General features: G+C 40.8%; 1 protein-coding gene and 1 pseudogene across 5 annotated transcripts in view; both read right to left on the bottom strand.

The window, feature by feature from the left end:
• The window catches only part of BOLL (boule homolog, RNA binding protein), a 54,986-nt gene extending 40,725 nt beyond the window's left edge, over positions 1-14,261 (bottom strand). For 4 of the 5 annotated variants that reach the window (XR_008557396.1, XR_003619508.2, XM_008146489.2 and 1 more), the window contains exons 1-5: positions 13,211-13,463; positions 9,170-9,313; positions 5,397-5,488; positions 2,394-2,448; positions 740-815 (exon numbers count right to left, since the gene is read on the bottom strand). Coding sequence is in view for 3 of the 5 variants with exons in the window: in XM_008146489.2 (XP_008144711.1) it covers positions 740-815; positions 2,394-2,448; positions 5,397-5,488; positions 9,170-9,313; positions 13,211-13,276 (433 nt within the window). In the remaining 2 variants the exon portion in view is untranslated. Of the gene's footprint in view, positions 1-739; positions 816-2,393; positions 2,449-5,396; positions 5,489-9,169; positions 9,314-13,210; positions 13,464-14,112 lie in introns of those variants that run through there. The other variant, XM_054722780.1, reaches the window with a different exon arrangement.
• A 3,158-nt stretch (positions 14,262-17,419) lies between these two features.
• LOC103290560 (pre-mRNA-splicing regulator WTAP-like) lies at positions 17,420-17,891 on the bottom strand (annotated as a pseudogene).
• Between the last annotated feature and the right edge of the window lie 10,045 nt (positions 17,892-27,936).

The following is a 27,936-nucleotide window of genomic DNA, read 5'->3' as shown; positions in this document are numbered from 1 at the left end:
TGTCTTAAACATTTCAGTAGACACTAGGACAGACATAAAGAGTAAGAAAATTTAGTTACTAATTTTATGTGACATTGCTCCTTTTAGCTGAAGACTCTGTTAGAGATTTTAATAAATATTATAGCTAAAATCTATAAAGAGGCCTAATTTAATAAATTAGAAGAGTGAGGAAAAAAAAGAGAAGAGTTGAAAGCATTATTGAAATTTGAGGAAGGCACATAATTTCGCCAATTCTTAAGCTTTTGAGACTGTTCCTTCTGATAATTATGACACATGTGGTTGGGTTATAGAACATATATAGAACATGACACATGTGGTTGGGTTATAGAACATAGTTTCTGATACTGGGTCTATATTTTAACTTTCAGTACTTTCACTATAATTTTAAGTTACTTTTCTAATTAGAAAATTTTCTAATTAATGATTCTAAATTACTTTCAGTTACTTTTGCAATTTTAAATATATTTTTATCTGATTTTCCCGTTAAAGGTGTAACTATATGGAATATATTTAAGCATCATTATTCAGGTAAAATTTCCCCTACCTGCCCCCCCTCTCCCCCCCAATCTAGTATATATTAATTTGTGATGAGAAATACTCATTTGGCCACCAACTTTGCCAAAGTAACTTTATTAAATGATAGGAACCTGATATTTTAATGACGTTCTACCAAAAGTTTAATATTTAAAAAAAGAACCATGTAAAAATATTGAAAAATACATAAGGTGTTAATACATACGAGGGATCCCTACTTGTTGTTTTCTTATTGCTGGACCAATGTTTAGTTTCTTATCCTTATAATTCAGTTTTTCAGCCTAAAAAAAATAAATTATTTTATTATTTTGGTACTATTGTTTATAAAAACAATTAAGGAAAATTAGAAAGAAACACTTTACTTATTTTTTAAAATATATTTTTATTGATTTCAGAGAGGAAGGGAGACGGAGAGAGAGATAGAAACATCAATGATAGAGAATCATCAATCGGCTGCATCCTGCACACCCCACACTGGGGATGGAGCCTGCAACCCAGGCATGCGCCCTGACCGGGAATTGAACCATGACCTCCTGGTTCATAGGTCGACGCTCAACCCCTGAGCCACGCCGGCCGGGCAGTAAGAAACACTTTAAAATTCAGACTATAACATTCTTTGATAGTATCAAGTTACAGTGGAAAGGGCAAAGTTTTTGGATTTAAACAGATCTAGGTCCGAATCTATTGCTCTGATCCTAATTCCTCATCTGAAATTCAGTCAATCCTCTATTCATGGATTTGGGAATTAATCTACTCATTAAAATTTACTTGTAATCCCAAAATCAATACTCATGGCAATTTAGCAGTTATTAGCTGGCAATAGCAGAGGTGAAAAATGTGAATTGTCTGACACACATGGTTCCAGTTGAGATCAAAGAAGGCGATACTGTCTTATTTCAGCTTTTATACTGTAAACAAGTGTCCTTTTGTGGTCTATATAGTGCCATATGTTTTGCATTTTTGTCTTTATGTTGGTGATTTTGCTACTTAAAATGGCCTGTGTGGTGCTGAAGCGCTGGTCAGTGTTCTTAGGCGTAAGAAGGCTGTCATGTGCCTTATGGAGGAGAGGTAGACTTAATTCAGGCATGAGCTGCAGTGCTGTTGGCCATGAAATCAATCTTAATGTATCAATAATAAATACTAAGTATGTCTTTAAACAGAAGCACACAAAATAAAGTTATGTATTGATTAGTTGATGAAAATATTGTGGGCAGAAGCTTGTGGGAACCTAGCCGTATACTTCTTCTAGAAACATCAGTTCAATATTTGCTAATTCAATATTTATGGTAACTTTATAGAACATTGCTACTATAAACAAGGAGAACTGAGTACGTATCATTTAATATACAATTCAAAATCTATTTTTTCTAAAAAATTAAATGTCACATTTGCCAAATTTAAGTTATTACCCCAAATTACAGGCTACAGATATTTTTAATATGAATGTTTTTAGTTCATATAAAGATTTTCATAGGAGGGGAAATAATCAAAGATAACCTCATTCTAGAAATCCATATGTATAGTGTTTTTTAGGAATTTAAAGTGCTATTAACACTCAGAAACTATCTATCCTCACATTCTTAGCTTAAGCAAATAAAGTAAAAAATTAGATTACAACTCCACAACCATACTCATGTAATGATTTGAAATTTGTTTTTCTGCAGATAGTTTATCTTTAATGCTTTTTAAAATTAATTCAATTTTTTGTAGGCTAATGTCAATCTTAAGATGCAAATAAGTTAAAAAAAATTTTTAGCAACTGATCATTGTACTAGAACTGTACTATTAAAATAAACACCACAAAGAATTATTTTGAAAGAAATTCCAAAAAGAAAGTTAAATACGTTAAAATATCTTACCTCTTGTAAAATTTTTTGTGCATCTTCTTGTGTTTCAAAAGTGACGAAACCATACCTAAATAAATGAATTATTTTCTTAGAACATTACTTTAGAGTTATATTAAAATTAAAAAAAATTGGTTTTTAAGAATGGGCCACTACAGGAGTGAACATTTTTCTATGGTGTATCAGTATAAAAAACTTAGGAGAATTTTTAGAGGATAGTGAAACTTAACACTATCACTTCCTCTTAGAGTCAGGGGACTAAAAGAAAAAAAACTCAGGGATCTTGAAATAGTTTCAGAGCTGAACTGTGTAAGACAGAAGAGCATGAGAGATACATGTTTTGGCTTACAAATTAGGATGCAATAAATTTCAGTCCAGAGCAATAATCTGTTTTTAAAATAATAGAGGTTTGGCTTAAATAGAAAAAAAATTTTTTAATTAAAAAATTTCAACACAAAAAAACTTTTACATTGGTAAATGAGTATACAAATACATTAATTACTATTATGAGCACATATCCTATCTAATAATAGAGTAACATGTAAATTACCATCACTCCGCTATGCCCACGATTGGGCGGCGGGAGGCTGGGGGGCGGGACTCGGGGTGGCCTATCCGGCCATTGAGAGGCACGGATCTGCTGCCACTGAGGGGGGCTACCCTGCTGTTGAGAGGCGCAGGGGGTGGGACTCCTGCCCCCTGTGCCTCTCAACGGCCAGATCCGCGGCCGCTGAGGGGGCCTGCCGCGGACACCCAGCTGCGCCTCTCAACGGCAGGGTAGCCAGGTGTCCGCGGCAGCCCCCCTCAGCGGCCGTTGAGAGGCACAGGGGGCGGGAGCCTCTCAACAGCAGGGTAGCCCCCCTCAGTGGCCGTGGACCATCAAAAGTCGGGGAGCTGGGTGCAGGCACCCAGCTCCACCGCGAAAAGCAAAAGCATGTAGGGGACCCTACACGTGCATGATTCAATCATGCACTGGGCCTCTAGTAAACTGATAATACAATTATGTATTTCCTAATCAAATTAAACTAGAAATAGGTACAATGCAGACTTTACACCTACTTTTCATATATAATTGTTACTTTCAGAGTATAATTCATATAACATTCAAGATACAAATACATGTTCAAAAAAAGCCAAAACAGACAAAAAGAAAAAAAGAAATAAAAAGCATATCCCTCCAAAATGTAATTTCTATTTAGATAACTTAAGGAAACTTTTTTGAGTAGTGTGATGTTTCTTATTTTCTTAATTATTGTATAAAGTTTCTTTTTTTTTTAAACAAAGGAATTTCTCTTTTTTATTTGGCTAAACATTAAACATGGGTTAAGGAAATATTTTTACACTGAATTTTTTGGTAGAACATATACACCACCCAGTGGAAAAAGCATAAAATAGTTTATATGTATTTCTATGTGATTATCCTATATAATAAAAGGCTAATATGCAAATCAACCAAACGGCAGAATGACAGGTCGCTCTGATGCACATTGACCACCAGGGGGCAGACTCTCAATGCAGTAGCTGCCCCTGTTGGTCAGTGCGTTCCCACAGGGGGAGTACTGCTCAGCCAGAAGCCAGGCTCATGGCTGGTGAGTGCAGCGGTGGTGGCGGGAGTCGGACATCCACCAAGGACTCCCCGACTGTGGACTGTGAGAGGGTGCAGACCAGGCTGAGGGACTGCCCCCGCCCCCTCTGAATGCATGAATTTTGTGCATCGGGCATATAGTCAATGATAAAAATGGATATTACCAAAATGCTGCCAATTCTATAAGCTAAACAAAAGATATACAATCTTACTTTATCCTACGACTAGAGGCTTGGTGCACAAAGTTTGTGCACTCAGTGGGGGAGGGTCCCTCAGCCCAGCCTGCACCCTCTAGCAGTCCGGGACCTCTTGCTCCTTACTGCTTGCTGCTCCTTAACGCTTGGCTCACTGCTCCTTAGTGTTGCAGAAGCGGGAGAGGCTCCCACCACCACTGCTGCGCTTGCCAGCCGTGAGCCTGGCTTCTGGCTGAGCAGCGCTCCCCCTGTGGGAGTGCACTGACCACCAGGGGGCAGCTCCTGCACTGAGTGTCTGTCCCCTGGTGGTCAATGCACCTCACAGCGACCAGTCATTCTGCCATAACGGTTGCTTAGGCTTTTATTATATAGATCATTCATCAGCCTGAGGAAGTAGCTCATCTGTTTAGAAAAAACCTCTCTGCAGAATCCCATTATCTCTTCCAAAGTACCCACTTGTCATGTTGTTTGCCCCTTATATAGTTTTCTATCACTTCATTGGTCCATTCTCTTATGCTTATAAATACACATGTCTGGCCTCTCTTTCAAGAAAATAAATACAATCTTTCTCTGATCTCCACGGCCTTACCTATTTTCTTTAACTTTTCAGTCAAACTTCTTAGGTAAGTACACTATATAAACTACCTTTTTCTTCTCTGAAATTTGACTTTTGCATATAGTAACCCACTAAAACAGCTCTAAGGTCATCAGACATTTCTAGACAAATCCTACTGCTTTCTTCTCAATTTTCATTCTCCTTGATTAAGAAATTAAAAATTATTATTGAGTTATATTTCTCAGATTAGTTATATTTCTCTTAATGAGGTCTCTGAGACCTAGAGATTCCTATATGTCAGCTTTTTTCAAATAAAGCTCTCTTTAGTCTAAAGCAGGTATGTCGTTCCAACAATATCTGATTCCTTTAGCTTCTGGTTCCTTAGCTATTGGACATTATCTACTCAACATTAAGTGCTTGCTATGTAACACTGAATGGTTCCTTAGCCCATGCAAGAATAACTCCTAATAAATTATAGTGTCCCCCTTCCTCCAACACACACACACACACACACACACACACACACACACACACACACACGAGATGAAAAGGTAGGAGGAAAGAAGACTGCACAAATATCTCCTTTGAAAAAATGGAACCAAAGTAAGTTAGCATGCAAATTCTAGTAACCCAATAAAAACACACAATTGTTAATTCTATGTACTATCTATAGTGATACTAACCCTTTAGACACTCCAGCTCTGTCATTTACAATCTTCACTTCTTTTACAGACCCATATTGGGAAAAAAATTTTCTTAAATCATTTTCATTTGTCTAATGGCATAAAAAGACAAAAACATTTTTTAATTGATAAAAGATGTAAAAACTCATGCTTGTTTTAGAGACAGAAAAGTTTACAAATAAATAATATGAATGAATTTAAGAATACCTCTCATTAAAATAGTGGATGAAATCACTAGGTTATTAAAATCAATATATGTAAATACTTTATGCAGTAACTACATTGTTAAACATAGTTTAATAGTAAAAAGTTTTAAGCTGAATTGTTTTAAAACTACAAAGAAAGTTCAGTATTTAAAGGAGTTCTTATTCTCTAGTTGGCCAGTTGAAAAATATAATTATAGTAAGGAAATTCAGGTATCCCATGCTGTTCGAAGGTTCGCCTTACACCACGGCTTGTACAGAAGACCTACATTAGTACCTGTTTTGGCTAACCAAAAGAAATCCAAAGAGGACTTCTGCTTTTACGAGAAAAAGCAAAAAGTGAAAAAGTTCAGCTTTTGTTTTGCAGCAAGCCCTTATAGAGGCAGTGTGCAACCCAACAGAAAGAGGGACCCTGCCAAGCTCCTTCCCTGGAACTGCACTCAGAAGCTCAGCATCAAGCTGCTATAGCTCTGAGCTGTGCCTGCAAGCATCTGTGCTTTCTCTCAATTTATTTTGTTTATCCCTGAGCAAGATGTGTCCTGAGGTGTCAGAAAAGCCTAAGAGAGTGCATAAGGATGCTATGCTTAGCTTAACACTGGATGTAATTAAACGTATTTGGTATGGTATTTTGGGGGGCCTGGAAAACATTAAAAAATTTTCCATATGTATTTATGTCCTCGCTTTAGAACATTTCAGTTTATGAAAGGTTTCATAGGAATGCTCTACTTTCATAAAGTGGAGGAAACATGTGTTCCTAGAGGGCTCACATGAAGGCAGTGGAACTAAGTTATGCTGGCCTACACCAGTCACTTTTAATCGGCATAGTATCCTTAGGAAAGGAATATATTTCCAAAAGCACGTGAACTCAATTTGTGATAACAATGAAGTAGTTAAACGATTTAAAGTTTTTGGATGCTTTATCATACTCAATATACATTTTAGCTAAAAAGACATTATAATATTCAAAATAAAAATTTGAATTATAATTAGACTATAATGTATAAGATATCTACAAAGATAGTTTTGGCATATCTAGTTTTAGCTAGTCTCATAATAGACTTATATCACCTTTCTTGCAGTATTTATACTAACCTAGAGGCCAGGTGCACGAAATTCGTGCATGGGGGGGGGATGTCCCTCAGCCCAGCCTGCACTCTCTCCAATCTGGGACCCCTGTGGGATCGGGCCTAAACCGGCAGTCGGACATCCCTCTCACAATCCAGAACTGCTGGCTCCCAACCTCTTGCCTGCCTGCCTGCCTGATTGCCCCTAACTGTTTCTGCCTGCCAGCCTGATCACCCCCTAACCACTCCCCTGCCAGCCTGATTGTGCCTAACTGCTCCCCTGCCCTCCCTTGCAGGCCTGAACACCCCTAACTGCCCTCTCTTGCAGGCCTGGTCACCCCTAACTGCCCTCCTCTGCAGACCTGGTCCCCCCCAACTGCTCTCCCCTGCTGGCCATCTTGTGTCCACACGGGGGCAGGATCTTTGACCACATGGGGGCAGCCATCTTGTGTGTTGGAGTGACGGTCAATTTGCATATTACTCTTTTATTAGATAGGATAGAGGCCTGGTGCATGGGTGGGGGCAGCTGGTTTGCCCTGAAGGGTGTCCCGGATCAGGGTGGGGTTACCTTGGGGTGTAGGGCGGCCTGGGCGAGGGGCCTGTGGTGGTTTGCAGGCCGGCCACATCCCCCGGCGACCCAAGCAGAGGCCCTGGTATCTGGGATTTATTTTTCTTCTACAATTGAAACTTTGTAGCCTGGAGCGGAACCAAGCCTTCTGCTCGCTCCGTGGCCGCAGCCATTTCTGTTGGGATTTATTTATCTTCTATAATTGAAACTTTGTAGACTTAAGCGGAGGCCTGGGCCGGCAAGGGCAGGTGGAAAACTTGGCTTCCTCCATCGCCCGTGAAAACCCAAGCCTCCCTCCTGCTCTCCGTGGCCTCAGCCATCTTTGTTGGGTTTATTTGCATATTCACTCCTGATTGGCTGGTGTGGGTGTGGCTTGTGGGTGTAGCAGAGGTATGGTCAATTTGCATATTACTCTTTTATTAGATAGGATTCATTGCAATTTCATTTTCTGGTTCAGCTATAACTGTTTGCCCTTAAGAGGATCTTTAAATATCCCTAGAAATGTTTTTCTTTATAGACATAGGTAAGCACATGTCTAACAGCAGAGCTAATGCCTTTTGAGTTCCACTGCTACCTTACTACTTAAATATACTATTGTTTTTTAGTTAGTAACCTAAAGCCTGCTAAAGTGGATGATGACTAATACTGAGTTAACCTGAGAGTAAATGAATGACTTTTATTTCAGTAAGTAGAAAATGTAATCAACACCAGAATAAGAATTTCTACTGGAGATTTGAAAACAAATTAATTCAAAGTATTTTTTGGTAAAGAATCAATAGCTCAATTTTGCAATTCAAACTTAAGGAGACAGAAAGTCAAGATGATTAAGTATTATAGAGAGATGGGCTTTTAAAAAAGTTTTAAAAAGTTTGACTGCTTGGGGCTACAAGTAAATGTTTCATTGTGGGAATTTATCTATGATTTTGGAAAAGGTTTAAGTATAAGGGAGGGAACTCTAGCAGTTACCCTAAAGCTATGACTGCACTGTAACAATATAGCCTCCAAAATTCATTTTGTAGTTTTCACTAAGTTAGAATACTGTAGCCATACAAATGTTTAAATTTATTGATGATTAATTTTTCAAAATTAACTAAGCTGTTTTAATATAAATCCTGAACAAGAATAATCAACTTGAATATTAATGGTCTGCCATTAATATTTTCCATAGAAATAAAATCTTTTTTAAAATAAGCATTTCATAAGAAATCACTTTTATTTTTAGTGAACCATTCTTATAGTTGCTTAAGATTGCACTTAAGATATCCTTGCATGCCTTTTCTGTAGGAGTTTACTATAGGGGAATACTGTAAAACATCTCACAAAGTATGCCTCTCTGAAATAGCTGATTACATTTAAACATATTACTGTTAAGATGCTTTATTCTGACAAGAACACAGGCCTGTTTGGGTGATCAAATTTTAAGTTAGGTGATAGGAAGCAATTTGCAAAAGATGAAAGTCTAGGAGGGTACTCAGGAATCTGAAATAAAAGTTGGGGTAAAGAAACAGGATTTCATAGGACAACTTTTGTGTGTTTTTTTTTAGTCTTCTTTTGCAAATTATAATCACTTATTTGGGCTACTGGAGTACTATGCAAGAAAGTATAATTAATAAGATATGGTGAAATGAAGAATATGGAGCTATGAGTCAGGAAAGTAGGATTCTAGTCTTTATGCTGTCACTAAGTAGCTAGGAGACTTATAGACAGGTCAGTGAGCCTCAATGTTCATGTATGTGAAATTGCACAATTATATATGCTCTATTTAAACTCCATTGTTTTAAAAAATATTCTTCATATTAAGACATTTTGAAAACTATTAATCACGGTACAAATAGCAAATATGTTATTATTTTTATAGTTGCACAAGGAAACAATTTCTGAGAAATAAAATAACTTCTAATGCAAAAATTACACCATGTTGTACACTGAAATAGGTACCTTAAAGTCAATTCCTCCTACGAAGATGCGATTAGGGATCACTGTTCCATATCTTGGGGCACTTGTTGGGTTATTCAAAGGCACAGGTGACGCAGGATTAGGGGATGAAGACAATGAATCTGTTTGTGTCTGATTTGATGTTTGCTGTAAAATAAAAATTCTTTTTAAATTTTTAGCACTGGATATCATTTTATTTTTTAAAAATGTTTTTATTATTTTATAAAAAATATATTTTTATTGATATCAGAGAGGAAGGGAGAGGGAGAAGGGAGAAACATTGATTGGCTGCCTCCTGCACACCCCCTACTGTGGATGAGCCCACAACTCAGGCATGTGCCCTGGACCAATCGAACCCAGAACCCTTCAGTCTGCAGGTGGACACTCTATCCACTGAGCAAAACCAGCTAGGGCACACTGGATATTACTTTAAAAAAATATATATTTTATTGATTTTTTACAGAGAGGAAGGGAGAGGGAGAGTTAGAAACATCGATGAGAGAAAAACATCTATCAGCTGCCTCCTGCACACCCCCTACTGTGAATGTGCCCGCAACCAGGGTACGTGCCCTTGACCGGAATCAAACCCGGGACCTTTGAGTCCGCAGGCTGACGCTCTATCCACTGAGCCAAACCAGTTAGGGCAACTTTTTAAAAATATATATTTTTATTAATTTTAGAGAGGGAGAGGGAGAAACTGATAGAAACATCAATGATGAGAATCATTGATTGGCTGCCTCCTGCACGCCCCCCACTGGGGATCGAGCCTGCAATCTGGGGCATATGCCCTTGACCAGAATCGAACCCAGGACCCCTGAGTCCACAGGCTGACACTCTATCCACTGAGCCAAACAAGCTAGGGCTGGCTATAACTTTTGATGCAGGCTGAAAACATGTATGTTTCAAAAAAGATAAGTCATTTAAATAAAATATACTTTAGACTTTAATTTTATCCTAATTTATGAAAATTATAATGAAAGCTAACAAATTTTTGGGGCAACAAAAGAGAGGAAATGTAGAATCTACTCCATCATAGATAAAGTCTTAAATATATTAACACTAGAGGCTCGGTGCACAGATTCGTGCACCGGTGGGGTTCCTCAGCCTGGCCTGCGGGGATCGGGGCAAAACCAGCTCTCTGACATCCCCTGAGGGATCCTGGATTGTGAGAGGGCGGTTCTCAGGTGATGCACCCCGGAATCAGGCTCCCTCCTCTCTGTGTCTAGGATGCGGGTGAAGCAGATTCGGGGCTAACAGTGCCCCAGCAGCAACCTAACCCACAGCCGATTCCACGAGGAATCAGGCTCCCTCCTCTACTGGTCAGAGCGTCTGTCCCCTGGTGGTCATTGAACATCATAGATACCAGGTGAATGGTCAAACAGTTGGACAGTCGCTTAGGCTTTTATATATATAGGAACTTATGTTAATTATTAAGTATACCACTTAAATATTATAGCTATTTAAATACTGTAAGTATTAAGGAGGAATTTTAAACTCAAAGAAGTTTGAGAAAGAGAAAAGTAGCCCTGGAAAGCTAGGAGTTGGCCTGGCATAACCAACTAAGTCCTGGTGGTGTTAGGTGTTGGTCTAGACTTATAGCTAGGCTGTGGTATTCTCTTGTTAACAAAACACCAACAAGGCTACTCTGTGATTGTGATGGATTGAGAAAAAAATAAGACCACTCCATAATCAACGTCTGAACATTGGCAAAAACAAAAGCACTGTCCAAACCACGAGAATGACTAAACATCCCTCTATTCTGGCTGAAATGAGTGACTGCTCCTCCTTCTTTATCAGCTTTCGCCTTGATCTATATTTCTTGCCTACAAGAATTAACATACTAATCAATTACTCCCACATCCTGACAACATGCATTTCAGAGAAAAGCCCTCTTCCTTGAACTCTCTCCAAAAAATGCTTACCACAAGCCTAAACCCTGTAAGTTCTTTTTAACAACATCTTACTGAGAACTCCCGTGGTGTATACCCTATGAAGGGCAACAATTTAATAGACTCAACTTTATTAAACTATAGATGTGCTCCTGGCAGTTTCTGGCCAAAGAACATTGGCAAGTTAATAAACATTGACATTCAAATTTACCGTTTTTCAGTTCTAACATTATTTTTTAAAAATGCACTTGTTGGTTTGAAGGTTTGACTGATTTCATTAAAAATTATACTATACCTAGCCGTGGATGGGTGGCTCAGATGGTTGGAGCATCATCCTGTATACAAAAGGTTGTGGTTGATTCCCCGACAGGGCATATACTTAGGTTGAGGGTACAATCCATGGTTGGGGCATATACCGGAGGCAACTGATTGATGTTTCTCTCTCTCTCTCCCCCACTTCCTCTCTCTAAACATATCCTTGTGTGAAGATTTTAAAAAATTATATACCTATAAGTATGCATTTTTATACCAAATAATTGAGCTCAGTGTATAGTCACATGTTCAGTTCTGTCAGGAGGCCTAATTTAGATTTTAATAAATATAAGCCTTTGCACAATGGCAAGGTAATAGACTCTTAAGGTACATCTAAAGAAAGAGGACTTGGGAATAGAATTTTGAAGAGAAACGAATTCAAGAACTTGCTAATTATTTTCCTTCTAGGAACACTAAACACACTTTTGGGACAATCTAACATACTAAATGAGTTCTTAAAAAAGCTTTAAGTTCATAATTTCAATTCTCTGAGAAACAAATACATAAAAATGAATTTCAATTTAGATAATGGAATTGTTCTTTTTCACATTTTGTCTCCTCTTTCACTTCATTAGCCAATAAAACCATCATCTGTAAATTAATCTTTGCAAGATGTACAAACCACTAGGCCAGTGGTGACTATGAGGCTATAGGCTTCTGAACCTTATGGGCTCTATTCTCCATACTGTCTTAAGGGGAAAAAACACATTCTTTCTAATATGGTAGTTCACAAAAACATCTATTAAACCACAGAGAAGTCATCACATTTAAAAATTACTATATTGTTGTTTCCAATTGAAGACATTTGGAATCCAACGTTAATATAAGAGTCCTCTCTGGGCATTTGGAGTTTATTTGTAACTTCACTTGTAGGACACAGTACCTCGAATAGATGATTTTGGGATGCTTAATTTTATTTTTCAACTATGGATTGGTATTGCTAGAAAAAAGTAGGATATACTCTTGTCTCTGCGTGTTTACAAGTGTAGAAATTATCTATTTGCAAATTTTAAAAAAATCAGTCTTCATGAAATTTTCTTACAAAATGAGTTCAATGGATGAGCTCATTTGTTCGCAAATTTGTTTAAATAAAAGTCACCCCCATTTTTCTTATCATCGAGAGAGGGGTGGCATGAGCCGAAGTGAACAGAGTGCTTTACTTCCAATCTCGAGAAACTAGTTAAGTGACACTGGGGGTGGGGAGGGGGAAGGCCAACTTTTTACATCCAGGACACTCCATCCTCGTTTCTAAGGCTCCTGCTCTGTCGTGGGTTCCACCTGCTCCTTCTCTTGACCCCTTATCCCTTTCCAACACGATATTTATTACGTTTATTGCCTGTCTCTTCCCACTACAAGGTCCTGTGCACAAGGGAAGGGGTTTTGCCCGTTTCCTTCACTGCAGCAGCTAAAGCAGCGATGGGACCCGGCAGGGACTCGGGAAATCCTGGTTGAACGGACGAAATCATTTCTTCTGGCTCATCGCATGCCAACCAGCGGTCTGTGGGCTTTAGGATACAGTATGAGGAAGAGCCTAGAAAAGACTCGAATGTGAGCAGGGAGAGGCGACACCTCGGGTCCTTAGAGAAGGGGAGTTAGACGCCAAAGCCTCCCGTCCCGCCGGCCATCGCTTTGCAAACGCGCGGAAAGGCCCGTGTGCGGCGTTAGGTGCTGTGACCGGGTTACGAGGAGGGTCCTTGGCTCAGGAAGCTCCCAGCACCGCGGGGCTTGTGAAAAACGCCCTCCAAAGGAATGCGCCTTCGCCACCGCCACCCGTGGAGGAGGAACCTTGACCCCTATCCTCCTCTACTGGGCCCGCGGAGACGACAGGAAGGGGGCGGCTAACCGTCGCAGTCACGGCCTCGACGCTCCGTCCCCTGCGAGGCCAGCAAGTGGAGGCACCGGGGGACATGGCCGCGGAGACAACTTCCTCGGGTTCTCGCGGGTCATCGTGAATTTGGGCGCCGACACGAGGGTCCACCCCCTCCCCACCAAAGTGCGGGAGGGAAAAAAAGGCTAACCAGCGAGAAATTTTGCCCCACAACAAACCCGCCAGCAGCCGTGGCGGGAACCCTCAACGGCACCGACCCGACGTCGGCCTCGTGCGTGGCTCACCCCGCGGCCTTCGCGTCGCGCGCGCTGATTGGCTGCCCCGCGGGCGCGGGGCGGGGCTGCGTGTGGCGGCGGCCGCTCCGCCCCTCCCCCGCCCCGCCCCTCCCTGGCCCCTCCCCCTGCTCGGACCCGTGCACTTGGTGTTGGGGTGTCCCGTCCAGCCTGGGCCCTCCCCCGCGCCCTTCTCCCAGGCCCTCGGGCCCCCCACGGGCCAGTCGAGGAGGGAGGAGGCGCCGCCCCGACAGCCCCTCGCGGCGGCCGGGCTGAGTCGCGCTGGAGCGAGCGAGCGTCAAAGCCCAGTTTGGGCGGGAAAGCGCTCTCTCTAGCCCGGACCCAGTGGGGTGCACAGGGCCCCGCCCCCGCCGCCCCCCCAAACCTCCCGGCCGTTTCCGAGGTTCCCCCCCAGCCTGCCTGGACCCGGCCAGGCCCAGCGGCCGCGCCTTCCCGAACCCACGACACAATCCGACGGGGCTGACAGGGCGGCCCGGCCGCTCTTCGCAGCGGTCGACGGGGCCGCTGGTCCGCTGGTCCGCGTTCCTCCCCAACCCCAGAGCGGGCGTTTGGGCTCCGGACCTGCCCCCCGCCCCGCCCCCTTCTCCCCGCCTCCCAGGGGCCCGGGCCGCGCCCCGTCCTCACCGCCGCGGGCTCGCTCTCCATCTTCCTCCGCGCCCTTCGGAAGCCGGAGCGGTGGACAGCCGTCTGGCAGCTCCGTCGCGTCGCTCCGAGGGCCGCCCCCTCGCACAGGGCAGCTCTCGCTCACCCGGGGCTGAGCTGCCCCTGGGAGGGGGCGGGGGGGCGACGTCGCGGGCGGCGCCGCGGGGGGCGGGGCGCGCAGGTGGGGGCCGAGGCCGGGCCGGGCCGTCCGGGCAGAGCGGGCCGGCGGGCGGGCGGGCGTCGGGGCGGGTCGACGGCGGGTGCTGGGCCGCTGTCGTCGGCTCTCGGCCGGCCGGCGGGCGCGGAGGGCGGACGGTTGAGCCAGCCCCATGCGCCGCCCGCCGTGCCCGCTGGTCCCCTCGGCGCCCCGTCGGCCTCTGGGACTGGGGGTCGGGGAGGTTGCGGGGACCTCGGGCTGGACGAGGTGCGGGCGCCGTCGGGAGGCCGGAGCCAGCCGCGGGGGCGGTTCCCAGAGGCACACGCTCCCCGCGGGGACCCCGGGACCCACCCCGCGGGCTCGGGGGAGCCCAGGCCGCCGCGCTGCACCTGCCGTCCCGTCACTCATCCCGCCGGGCGGGCGGGCGCGCGGGCGGGCGGCGGGGCAGGGACTCTCCCCTCGGCCCAGCCCGGGCTCCCGCGGGCCCGACCCGCTGGGCACCGCCGGGACCCGCACAGCCTCGGGAGCCGGGCGGGGTGAGGCCTGGGCGCCGTGTGGCCCGGGGCTCTCCTCTGAGAGGCGCTGCTTTGGAAGACATATTTCTAAAGGAGAGCGGAGATCGTCCTATGGGCGACGGAGGACATAATGCGTAGCCCAGCTGTAAATACAACGAGATAACCTTATGTCTAGGCAAACTTATGTACAAACATTTTTAAAAGGTAGCTGAGAATGTGTTCTATTGGCAAAATAGGACATAATGCATAGCCCAGTTGTAAATAATTACAACGAGATAACTTATGTCTAGGTAAACTTAGGTACACATATATTTTTTATTATTTTTTAAAAATATATTTTATTGACTTTAGAGAGGAAGGGAGAGGGAAAGAGAGATAGAATCATCAATGATGAGAGAGAATCATTGATCGGCTGCCTCCTGCACGCCCCCTACTGGGGATGGAGCCCACAACCCGAGCATGTGCCCTTGGCCGGCATGGAACCTGGGACCTTTTAGTTCACAGGCCGACGCTCTATCCACTGAGCCAAACCAGCCAGGGCTGTACAAATATTTTTAAAAGGTAGCCGAGAATGTGTTCTATTGGCAAAATAGGACATAATGCATAGCCCAGTTGTAAGTAATTACAACTAGATAGACTTATGTAAATAATGGTGGTTATTATAGCTGCCATTTATCAAGACCCCACTTTGTGCTTTATAATCAACCTACTTAATCATTTCGTCCTCATAGCAATCTTTCAAGTAGTTTCTCCTGTTATCTTCATATTACAGGTGAAGGAATGGAGATTAAGAGATTAATTTGGCCAAGGTCTAAAGCTATAGGAAATTTAACTGGGGGGCCTCTGATAACAGTTCACGATTTTAACTAACCATTTTGTCATGTATTTTTAAAGAATCAGCAGCAATGATTGTTGAAAGTAGTAACTTTTGTTCTCTACTGTAAAAGTTTGACTGGGTTATTTTAAAGGGTGAAAAAATTAACAGCATAAATATGACAATGTTTTAATCTGTTTAAAGATTAGCTCATAATATTATTTGCTAAAAAAATAAAATGGGAAACAATTTTTGTTAATTGAATACAGTTCAGCTAAAGTAGCCTAAAAGTCTGCATGCAATATAAGTTCATTTTCTCAAGTTTTAAGTGTCTGTGGAAATAAAGAATACAAATTAAAACATATTCTAGAGCAGAATAATTTTGTAATACCATTGATCTTTGGGCATTTTCCTTGCAGTAATGATGGGTTTGCTAGCTACTACTATCCTCTCTTTTTCCTCAGTCTTTTTTCTTTAAACCTTTAAAAAGTATTACAGATGTCTCCCTTTCCCCCTCTTTGCCCCCCTTCACCTGGTTCCTGCCTGCCCCAGGCCTTCACCACCCTGTTGTCTGTGTCCATAGGTAATGCATATATGCGTTTAATTCTTTGGTTAATCTCTTCCCAGGCCCTTTCCCCACTTCATCAGTCTGTTCTATGTTTCCATGCCTCTGGTTCTATTTTATTCATCAGTTTATTTTGTTCATTAAATTCCTTATTCATTTATTTTGATTTTTAGATTCAGTTGTTGATAGACTTGCATTTATTGCCATTTAGTTCATTTTTTTAAAGGTACATTTAATTTAATATCAAAAATGCGATACCAAAGGCCCAAAATACAATGAAGGAACACATTCCCCCATTAACACCACTGACAATGCTCTTTCAACATGTGTCTGTTGAATGAAATGGGGGTTTAATAAATTTCACTATTAAAAAATAACACAGTGAGTCTCATCACAGCCAATATCCTTATACAATCTAGTCGTGAAATGAATGTTTAGATTGCTTCAAACAGTTTAAACCTGAAGTCTGATACCACACCTTCATGTTTGTACAGTCCTCAGTAAAATTATCTACAGTATTAGCAGCCATTCAAAGGACTGACCATTGATTCTAACCACATTGATTTAAGGCTCAATCAAGTAATAGAGACCCCAAAATGAAATGGTTAAATATATGAACTACTTGTACCGATATATATTTAGTTTCTTAGCAAATAAAACCTTAAAATGCAAAGCTCTTCTCATTTGAATTTTGATCAAGAAGTTCAACAACAATCATGAAGTCCACAGTCTTCTAGGCAAAACTGATATACAGTGTCTCTAAGTCACTATGCTCAAGGTTAAGAGTGATGCATATTCCATTTTTACATTTTACTGGAATTTTACACGTTCAGTTTATGATTTTAAATCTCCAGGTTTTCATTCCTCCAAACTGTCTGAAGACACAGTGTACCAAAGACTTAAGACTTCTGTTTCTCCCTCTATTTTCTTCAAACAGAAACATTTCTTAAGCGTCTACATGTCATAGAAGGAGAATTTTTCGGAGGTGGCCACTTCTTCGGAATAGTCCAATGCCATCAGGCCTTGGAAGCAAGGGGAGGGGGAAGAGAAAAAAGCCAAAACACAAGGTTCATCTGGTAAGTTTTACATTAACCATTACAAGCTGGATAGTATAAGAATGTGGCTTTTGTGGCTCAAAAAGTCTGAGTCGTGGTGTGGAAACGAGTACGTGGCTGTCCCACCACAGCTTTCTCGTAGTGGGACTGTCAGGGAAGTCTTGACTGGGGAGTATGATTTGTTTACCTATCAGGGGTAAACTTCCAGGCATCCAGTTCATTCTGGGCTTGTTCCAGTTTGTCTTTAGTCTGTTCCAGTTCACCTTTCATTTTTAGGAAAAACAAGTTGACGGCAGGGTCTACCATGGTTGATCTCAGCTGGCTGGCACTGGGCTGCTGGACTTGCTTGAGGTACTGGGTTTGAGTAGTGCGCTCTTGCATCTCTTGCTCCTTGGTTGCTAGTGGCATTCATTACAAGGATGTTTTCCATTCGTGCAGACTCGTGCTGCTGTTGCTTTAGTTTTTCTTCCCATTCCCTTAAGCCAGTTACATCATTAGAATACAGATCTCTGTACTTGCCCTCCAAAGCTTGCACATATGCTTCATACTGTTTCCATCTTAAAATTAACTCATCTCGTGCCATAACTTTGAAGTCTGTCTCACTCAGTCGAACCTTGTTGGGAAGAGGTTCCTCCTTGGTCATCTTGAATCCTCTCCAGCCAGAGGCTGCACCAGTGCTACCCAGCATCCCCCTCCCAGCCCCCTGCCGACCCCCGTGTTCCCTTGTTCATATTTTTGATGTTTTATTGCTTTTTCTTAAAGAAGACCCTTAAACATTTCATGTAATAATAGTTTGGTGGTGATAGCTAAGGAGAACTCCTTTAGGTTCTCCTTATCTGACCTTCAATTCTAAACGATAGCTTTGCTGGGTAGAGTAATCTTGGTTGTAGGTTCTTGCTTTTCATCACTTCGAATATTTCTTGCCACTCCCTTCTGGCCTGCAAAGTTTCTGTTGAGAAATCAGCTGACAGTTGTGTGGGCGCTCTCTTGTAGGTAACTAACTGATTTTCTTTTGCCGATTTTAAGATTCTCTGTCTTTAACCTTTGGCATATTAATTATAATTTTAATACATTTTTAAAGAATTAGCAGCAATAATTGTTAAAAGTAGTAACTTTTGTTCTCTATTGTAAAAGTTTGGCTTTGGGTTATTTTACTTTCAAGATAAAGGATTAAAAAGTAAACAGCATCACTATATTTTAATCTGTTTAAAATATTAATCTGTTTATTAATCTTAATGAGACAGATTAATTAATTTGTTTATTAATTATCTCAATATTATTTACCAAAAATAAAATGAGAAACAACTTTTGTTAATTGAATACAGTTCAGCTAAAGCATCCTAAAAGTCTGCTTGCAATATAAGCTAATTTTTTCAAGTTTTAAGTGTTTGTGGAAATAAAAAACACAAACCAATCCAAATTAATATATATTCTAGAACAGAATAATTTTGCTGTTTAATATAGTTATTTTTTGAGCATTTTCCTAGTAGTAATGATGGGTTTGATAGATATTACTATTCTCTTTTCTTTTTTTTACTAAAGATACTTACTTTTGAAGACTGTATTCATTCATTAATTCATCACAAATTAATCAACAAAATTTAGGAAACACTTGACTTTATTTAAATGCCTATGTTGGTGCTAGGAAGATATGCTGTACATAAGATATGCTAATATTCTGCTCTGCTTCTAACTCTTTTAATTCTTAACACCAAAAATATTTTTTTTTATTTTAAAGCTTAAATAAATTATGTAAGACTATCCAATTCAACTTAGTAGACAAGTATAGAGTTCCTATTATGTGTAGTACATAATGCTGTATGCTATGGGAGATAAGGGGATGAATAAGATCATACTCTGTCTTTGAGGTGTTTTCTTTTTTCTTTTTTTTGTTCCTTTCGCTCCTTTTTATTTCCTCATCTCCTTCTCTCCCCCAACCTTTCCCTCCTCTGGCTTTTTCTTCCCTACATAGGGAAGATACTTCCCGGTGGCTGCCCCCACGGAGTCTGAGCCTTTGAGGTGTTTTCAATCTAGGGAGAAAGAAGAATTACTAAAAATAAATAATCATTACATCCTTTCCTCATAGCTTAATTCATTGTGAACAAATTCCTTTCATCCTCAATGTGTTTGAGGAATTTCTCCTCATATTAGGACTTATATTTATCTAAACTTAAGAAGGAAATGAAGCTTTGCCCATTTTTTTAAAGAACAGGAACTTGGTTAAAAAGTTGAGGTAGACCCCGAGCAATCAAATAGTTGAAGGCTGCCAGTGAACCAAACATATGCCTCACAACTGGAGGCATATTGAAGCAGGACCTAAGTGTGGCATCTTCGGGTTTACCACAGAACTCTTACAAATTGGGAAGAGAAAGGCATTCAATACAATGGAAACCTAGGCAAAACACATGTATAGACAATTTACTGAAGACTAAGTCTAAATAGCCAAGAAACATTTGAAAGAATGCTTAGTAATCTGGAAAGTGAAAATTAAAATACCAATGGAAAATAGTTTTATAGCTATAAGATAAGCAGAAATGACTACAGTATCCATTAAGGTAGAATGTGAAGTGGTGTGATTATTTGGGAAATCTATCTAACATTTATCTATTAAAATAAAAAATACATATACCTTTAGACCTCAAAATTCTACTCCTGGAAGTCTATCTGGTAGAAATTAAACAACTGGTTCATAAATACATGTGTACAAAAATGATTACTACAACAATGTAGTGGTGAAAAACTACAGAAAGAAATTGAATTGCCTAAATAGAGCAATGCCCCAATAAATTATGTTCTATCCATACCATGGACTATTATGCATTTATTTAAGAGAATGAATTAGTTGATATTGTAGATGAGGTGGTGGGATTCTTATAAAGTATTATTGAATGAGAAAAGGAAGATTGTATAAAAATATTTCCACTCCTCCCACTTTTTAAAAATAAATCAATAACAAACACACATTTCATATGTTATGTACATATATATGAATGTAGGCCAACGCTGAAAAGGTGCATGCTAGGTTGTTAACTTGAGTTACTTTGCAAGGAGTGGGAAGGTTGATGTGGGTGGAGAAGGAGAGAAATGTCCAAGATATGTAAAAGAAGTTAAGAAAAAGGTGTACCAAGGTCAAGGTTTGATTCCCGGTCAGGGCACATGCTGGTGTTGCTGGCTCAATCCCCAGTGTGGGGCATGTAGGAGGCAGCCAATCAATGATTCTCTCTCATCATTGATGTTTCTATCTCTCTCTCCCTCTCCCTTCCTCTCTGAAAAAGAAAAATTTTTTAAGAAAGTATGCATATAATTATATTTATGCTATCATTTCTAAACCTAATAAGAAAGGCAGAATCAGGAGCTAACACATTTTGCAGGAAAGAAAAATGACAAAAATGTGTTAAGAAATGGAAATAACTATACATAATTTTACTGGATATACAACATTTTTTAGTTTTTATTTGTTTAGTAAATGTTTATTTGTTATACAAATCAAACAGTATTTGACTATTTGAACCAATTGCATGGTTGTGAAAAGCATAGGGCTTAGCCCTAGCTGGTTTGGCTCAGTGGATAGAGCGTTGGCTTGTGGACTAAAGGGTCCCAGGTTCGATTCCGATCAAGGGCGCATGCCCGATTGTGGGCTCGATCTCCAGTGTGGGGCATGTAGGAGGCAGTCGATCAGTGCTTCTCCCTCATCATTGATGTTTCTATCTCTCTCTCCCTCTCCTCTGAAATCAATAAAAAATATATTTAAAAAAAAATCATAGGACTTTTAGTAAGTGTATGTACCTATCAGGAGAAGCTAACTTATACTACAGTTAACAAATGACCCCCAAATCTGAGGGGCTTACCAGAAAGGCTGCTTTATTGCTCATGTTACACATCCACTATAGATTGGTTTGAGCTCTACTCCATGCTGTTTTCACTCAGGATCCAGCTTCTATCTGGTACCCATTAATCTTGTGGCAGAGAAAGATGACGTCATGGTTAAGCATATGCTGGCTCTTAAAGCTTCTGTTTAGAAAGGGCTCTTCCACTCATCTTTCACTGGCCAAGCAAGTCACATGGCTGAGCCTGCTGTCAATGGATAAGGATGTATAACCTTCCCATTGGGAGGTCAGTAAACATCTCCCCTGAGTATGAAGATCTGCGTCAGGACAGAGGGTTAATGAAGTATTTCCATGTAATCATATTAAAGCTTGGTGAGTGAGGAGAATTAGATGAGAAATAAGAGAAAAAATATATTTTTATAATTAAATAAAAGCTATTTTCTCATCTATTGGGTGTACAAGTAAGACATACTTCTTTGACTTTAACTTAGTTTCAATCACAGATAACAAACTATCCTTTACATATTCAGAAAAGAAACAAATGAAAACCCTTTAATCCATATTCTGAAGCTAGGAAAAGTTAAGGTAGATAAAGGAGTAATATATGATTTTACCCACATATTTTATTTTTCTGAAGTTAGAATTTACGCCAGAATTTATGTTGATGAGAAATATATCATTTATCAAAAATCAGAAAAATATTCCTTCCTTTAGAAATGACAGTATAAAAATAATAGTATTTGGTACTTTCCCCCCCTAGAGTTTTAAGTATTTGCTTATAAAGAATCTTCCAAGTCTGCCGAAACCGGTTTGGCTCAGTGGATAGAGCGTCGGCCTGTGGACTGTAAGGTCCCAGGTTCGATTCCGGTCAAGGGCATGTACCTTGGTTGCGGGCACATCCCCAGTAGGGGTTGTGCAAGAGGCAGCTGATTGATGTTTCTAACTCTCTATCCCTCTCTCTTCCTCTCTGTAAAAAATTAATAAAATATATTTTAAAAAAAGAATCTTCCAAGTCAATTATATATGCAGCTATCAGTTTAGTTATTAAAATCCCATTTTGGCTAGAAGAAAATTTAAAGAAGGCTCTCTAACATCTCATTTATACTATATGTAGTATTCTACCATGTTTTAAAAATTACTTTTATGTAGTATTCTACCATGTTTTAAAAATTATTTTTATGTAGTATTCTACCATGTTTTTTTATCCCACTTCACAGTTTAAGTTTGCTGCTGTGTAATAATACAGATTATTCCTGCAATATGCTTTATTTTCCAAATCTTTCAAAAATAATTGTGACATTATCTGAAAAGCTTCACCAGTACATTTTATATAGAACAGACTAGAGGCCCAGTGCATGAAATTCATGCACTGGTAGGGTCCTTATTGGCTTCCGGCTGCCAGCTGGGTCCTCCCTCCCTTCCCCTGGCTGGCCCCACCCCCTGGTCGAACTCCTGGTCGAGGGGACAATTTGCATACTACCCTTTTATTATATAGGATAATGCTAGCAATCTAGCTTTCACCAGACCCTTGGTATCAGATGAAATTTTGTTTAAAAGAAAGGACTCACTTTGTTTTTAATAGCTCCTCATTTTGTAAAGCAGATAAACTTATATTGTGCTTAACAAGAGAGCTGTACATCTGAAAACTTACTGGAAACTAAAAAGGGGTTACAAAAGAGACCATACTTTACCCTTGTCTTATATTTTAATTTAGAAAATGCATTACAACTTTCTGTTTATTTGAAGTACTAGTGCACTCTGCTTCTTCCTCTCAAAATATTTGAGGTAGAATGCAACAAAGCCACATTAATAAGGTTAACAAAATGGGGATGAGTCATACATTATGAAGGAAAGGAGTGTATTAGAGAAAGAAATATGACCATATTTTCTTCCAGTGGGTCCTAAGAAGCTGAAAAGCATTAATAAACTTAATGTCTTGGCAAAAATTGGAGGAAAAACTCTCACACATGCAGATGACTTAGATTTGGGGGTATGAACCTGGGATGGGTAAGAGGAGAAGAAACCTACATCATATTAAATCCTGCATGGCAAGTGTAACACAGGGAATTGATTTTAAGAGGTTTTTTTTTTTAAAAAAAACATTTTATTGATTTTTTACAGAGAGGAAGGGAGAGGGATAGAGAGTTAGAAACATGGATGAGAGAGAAACATCAATCAGCTGCTTCCTGCACATCCCCTACTGGGGATGTGTTCGCAACCAAGGTACATGCCCTTGACTGGAATCGAACCTGGGACCTTCAGTCCACAGGCCGACGCTCTATCCACTGAGCCAAACCGGTTAGGGCATGAAGAGGTGTTTTTTTATAACTTCATACCTGGCAGGGATTCAAGTTGTCAAATAAAATATAGAAGCAAGTTTTCTTGGGGGCCTCATTATGCCATTCCAGTAGTATCTTTAAATGCCTCTGTGGCTTATGCATTGGTGGGGAGCATGATCTTGACATGAGCTCCAACTCCAGGATCCATGGCGAAGTAAGTTAATACACAGATAATAAACCAACACGGAGACACCGGAGGACATGCTTAGAGAGAAAAAGGGAGAGAAACATTGACCATTCCTCCATTGGAGATCAAAACCACAACCCAGGTATGTTCCCTGACTAGGAATCGAGCCAGTAACCTTTCAGTGCACTTTGAGCAAGCTAATTTGATCTTTAGTTTCCTTATCTGTAAAGAGGAGCTCAGAGGATAACCTGGTACATAGAAAGTAGTTAGCAGAAAGACAGTTCTCTTCCCCAGCTGTGATTTCTTGGTCATGTATGGAAAGTCTTAATGTTCTCACTGCAGTTTTCTTAGGCCCAGGGTCCTGGAATGACTTCCCTGGGCTAGAAGGACTACATGGACATAGCTGGACTTTGTTTCTGGGCTAGGTGTTTTCTAGACCTAGCCAGGTTCCTATCAGGTGTCTTTTAGTTTAGTTGTAGATTTCAAATTACCCTAATATACAATTGTCCTAATTTTGCAACAGATTGCTTTGGGTCTGTTCTGATTTCTCTCCAAAGGTAGAATTCTAGTATCTTGGAAGATGAGAAATCCTATTGTGTGGGAGTGACAGAGCCATTTTTCTTTTCTAAATATGTTTTTATTGATTTTAGAGAGAGAGGATGGGAGAGGGAGAGGGAGAGAAATAGTGACACGAAAGAGAAACATTGAGTAGCTGCCTCCCACCTGCACCCCAACCGGGGACTGAACCTGCAACCTTGGCATGTGCCCTGAATAGGAATCTAACCAGTGGCCTTTCAGTGCATGGGATGACACTCAACTAACTGAGCAACACTGGCCAGGGCCAGAGCCATTTTTCTTTATTAGAAGTGGTTGTTTGATTCAGTCAGAGGACTGCAAACATGAAGATTCTGTCTGCAAATATTTATTTATTTATTTTTAAATGTTATTTTATTGTTACAAGTATTACAAATAGTAGTACATACGTCTCATTTTCCCCCTCATTGACCGCCCCTTGGCTTCCCCTACCTCCCAGCACATGCCCCCCCCTCCCCCCCAGTGTCTTGCATCCCTTGGTTATGCTTATATGCATGCATACAAGTCCTTCGGTTGATCTCTTACCCTCCCTCCTCCCAACCCTTCTCTGCCTTCCTGCTGTAGTTTGACCGTCTGTTTGATGCTTCTGTGTCTCTGTATCTATTTTTGTTCTTCAGTTTATGATGTTCTTTATATTCCACAAATGAGTGAGATCATGTGGTATTTATCTTTCATAGACTGGCTTATTTCATTTAGCATAATGCTCTCCATTTCCATCCATGCTGTTGCAAATGGTAAGAATTCCTTCTTCTTCTTTTTTTTTTTTATAGCAGCCGAGTATTCCATTGTGTAGATGTACCACAGTTTTCTAATCCACTCATCTGCTGATGGGCACTTAGGGTGTTCCCAAATCTTAGCTATTGTAAATTGTGCTGCTATGAACATAGGGGTGCATATATCCTTTCTGATTGGTGTTTCTAGCTTCTTGGGGTATATTCCTAGAAGTGGGATCACTGGGTCAAATGGGAGTTCCACTTTTAGTTTTTTGAGGAACCTCCATACTGTTCTCCACAGTGGCTGCACCAGTCTGCATTCCCACCAGCAGTGCATGAGGGTTCCTTTTTTCCACATCCTCTCCAGCACTTGTCATTTGTTGATTTGTTTATGATAGCCATTCTGACTGGTGTGAGATGGTACCTCATTGCCGTTTTGATTTGCATCTCTCGGATGATTAATGACTTTGAGCATCTATATTAATAAAAGCTTAATATGCTAATCAGACTGGACGTCCTTCCAGACGATGCCGGGGCTGCGAGGGAAGCCCAGGACCCAGGTGCCAGAGGGAAGCTGGTGCTGGCAGCCGGGGGAAGGCCTACTCTTTTTTTTTTTTTTTTAAATATTTTATTGATCTTTCACAGAGAGGAAGGGAGAGGGACAGAGAGCTAGAAACATCGATGAGAGAGAAACCTCTATCAGCCGCCTCCTGCACACCCCCCACAGGGGATGTGCCCGCAACCAAGGTACATGCCCTTGACCGGAATCGAACCTGGGACCCTTCAGTCCGTAGGCCGATGCTCTATCCACTGATCCAAACTGGTTTCGGTGGAAGGCCTACTCTTGCACGAATTTTGTGCATCAGGCCTCTAGTGTTTTCATATGTCTCTTGGCTTTCTGTATGTCCTCTTTTGAAAAAGTGTCTATTTAGGTCCTTTGCCCATTTTTTTTTATTGGATTGTTTATCTTCCTTTTGTTAAGTTGTATGAGTTCTCTGTAAATGTTGGAGATTAAACCCTTATCGGAGATAACATTAGCAAATATGTTCTCCCATGCAGTGGGCTTTCTTGTTGTTTTGTTGATGGTTTCTCTTGCTGTGCAGAAGCTTTTTATTTTGATGTAGTCCCATTTGTTTATTTTCTCCTTAGTTTCCATTGCCCCAGGAGCTGTATCGGTATGCAAATATTTATTAAGCATCTATTCTGTGCCAAGCATGGTGCTGGGAGCTTTAGATATAGCAACAAAATAGAATCTTTATGCACATGGAGATTACATTCTCCATTTCAATGGGGCAAAGATAGGAGGTCAGCATGACAATGCAAAAGTATGTAAACAATGTCACAGACAGGACAGTTTATTCAAGTGATAAAATCCTATGAGAAAGTAAAACAACAAAATGAGTAACATGGTATAAGTGTGGGGTTGAAAGGGCAAGCTGAGATTTGTGGTCAGAGAAGACCCCTCTCTGGTGGTGACATTTGAATTGCTAAGTCATTACTCTTATTTACCTTCTTTCTCCATCCCCAACCCCTCCACCCCCAACTTCCAATTTGTCAACCAAGAGATTGCAGCATGTTACTTGGTGAAAGGTTGGGAGGAGGCATTGTGGATGATAGTAATTTGGAAAGAGGGCTTGTTAATGGAGGGGTAGGAATGTGTCAGTTTGGCTGCTGACTTAACCAAATCTCATAAACCTTTCTCTCAATCTGGGGAATGTGGCCATAGAGTAGAATCTGTCCCTGAGTAGGAGCAGTTTCAATGGAGGTTTTAAAAAAACTGCAAACATGAATACCAGGAGAAGTTTTCTGAGCTTATGCTTGATCAGGGTCCAACTGAGAAAAAACAGAATGAATTAGACTAGCAGTCGCCAACTGGTGGTCCGTGAGGTCTGAAAGGTTGGCGACGGCTGAATTAGACAACAGCCTTTATGAATAGACACTCAGAGTGGGCTGTGTGTGTGTGTGTGTGTGTGTGTGTGTGTGTGTGTATTTACCATCACCTGAGGGTGAGAGAGAAGGCTGCTAAGGGTGGGAAGAGATAAGAGAGGAGTCCAAATGGATATCATCTAGTTGGAACAAAACTGAGAGCCCAGAAATAAAACCACATGTATATGGGCAAATAATTTTTGGCAGAGGAGCCAAAAATATACAATGGAGAAAACAAAGCCTCTTCAATAAATGGTGAGTGCTGTAGAAGCCAGAAATAAACCACAGTGCTAGTTGAATATCAGAAAAATGATAATCTAAAATGTTCTATTTGTCGAGGATAGTAAGTGAAAGTACTTCCTATACAAGATAGATGAGAATTCCCTGAACTGATGGAGATGAAGGGCATTATGGTTGTTTGAAGTTTGCATGGCCTTTCACTTCCTTCCTCTACTGTGGGTTATAAAGGCAGATAGCAGAAAAGGAAACTTTAATTGAGTTTCCCCCAATCTTATAAACAAAGAAAGAAAAAAGCATTTGACATTATGAATGCAGTTCTCAGAATCTCACTAGAGGGCAGTGTTGGTTTTAAAACCATAGGTTGCTAATCTACAGTACATTCATTACTGGGCTGCATTTGTATATACAATGAAAAGGTAAACTCAAGCTTTCTCAGTCTTACCTAAAAGTTGGTAAATATCAACTCCCGAGGACCTCATCCAGGTCTGGCTGGAGCCAGATAAAGCAGTGAAGAGATCCCTGGAGGAGTTGAGTGGCAGATTCTAATTTCAGGTCCTGCACTAACTAGTAGATAAGACACTAAGCCTCCTTAGGCCTTCATCTCATCTGCAAAAGAAAGGGCTGCCCTATATGGTCCTTAAATCTCCTTGTATTTATAAAATTCTGAGATTTTAAATTCTGGGTCTAAAAGGCTGAAGAATTTCTCATGTTCTTGGCCAAAGGAACAAGTAACTTCTCACAGTATTAAATTATTAATAATTAAAATATAATTTAATGTTATAAGAAATTTAATATAGATTCCAATATTAAACAGCCTTTAAATCAAAAGGTCAAATCTTCTGTTCTACCAGGGAAATCTCAGAGCCATCCTTTGCATCTATGTGAGCAGTTGTGGTCAATTTCAGTGACTTAATGCATCATCCAAAGACATCTC

The sequence above is a fragment of the Eptesicus fuscus genome, chromosome 11 (assembly GCF_027574615.1).
Source record: "Eptesicus fuscus isolate TK198812 chromosome 11, DD_ASM_mEF_20220401, whole genome shotgun sequence".
NCBI lineage: Eukaryota > Metazoa > Chordata > Mammalia > Chiroptera > Vespertilionidae > Eptesicus > Eptesicus fuscus.
This window is presented reverse-complemented; position numbering and strand designations above follow the sequence as displayed.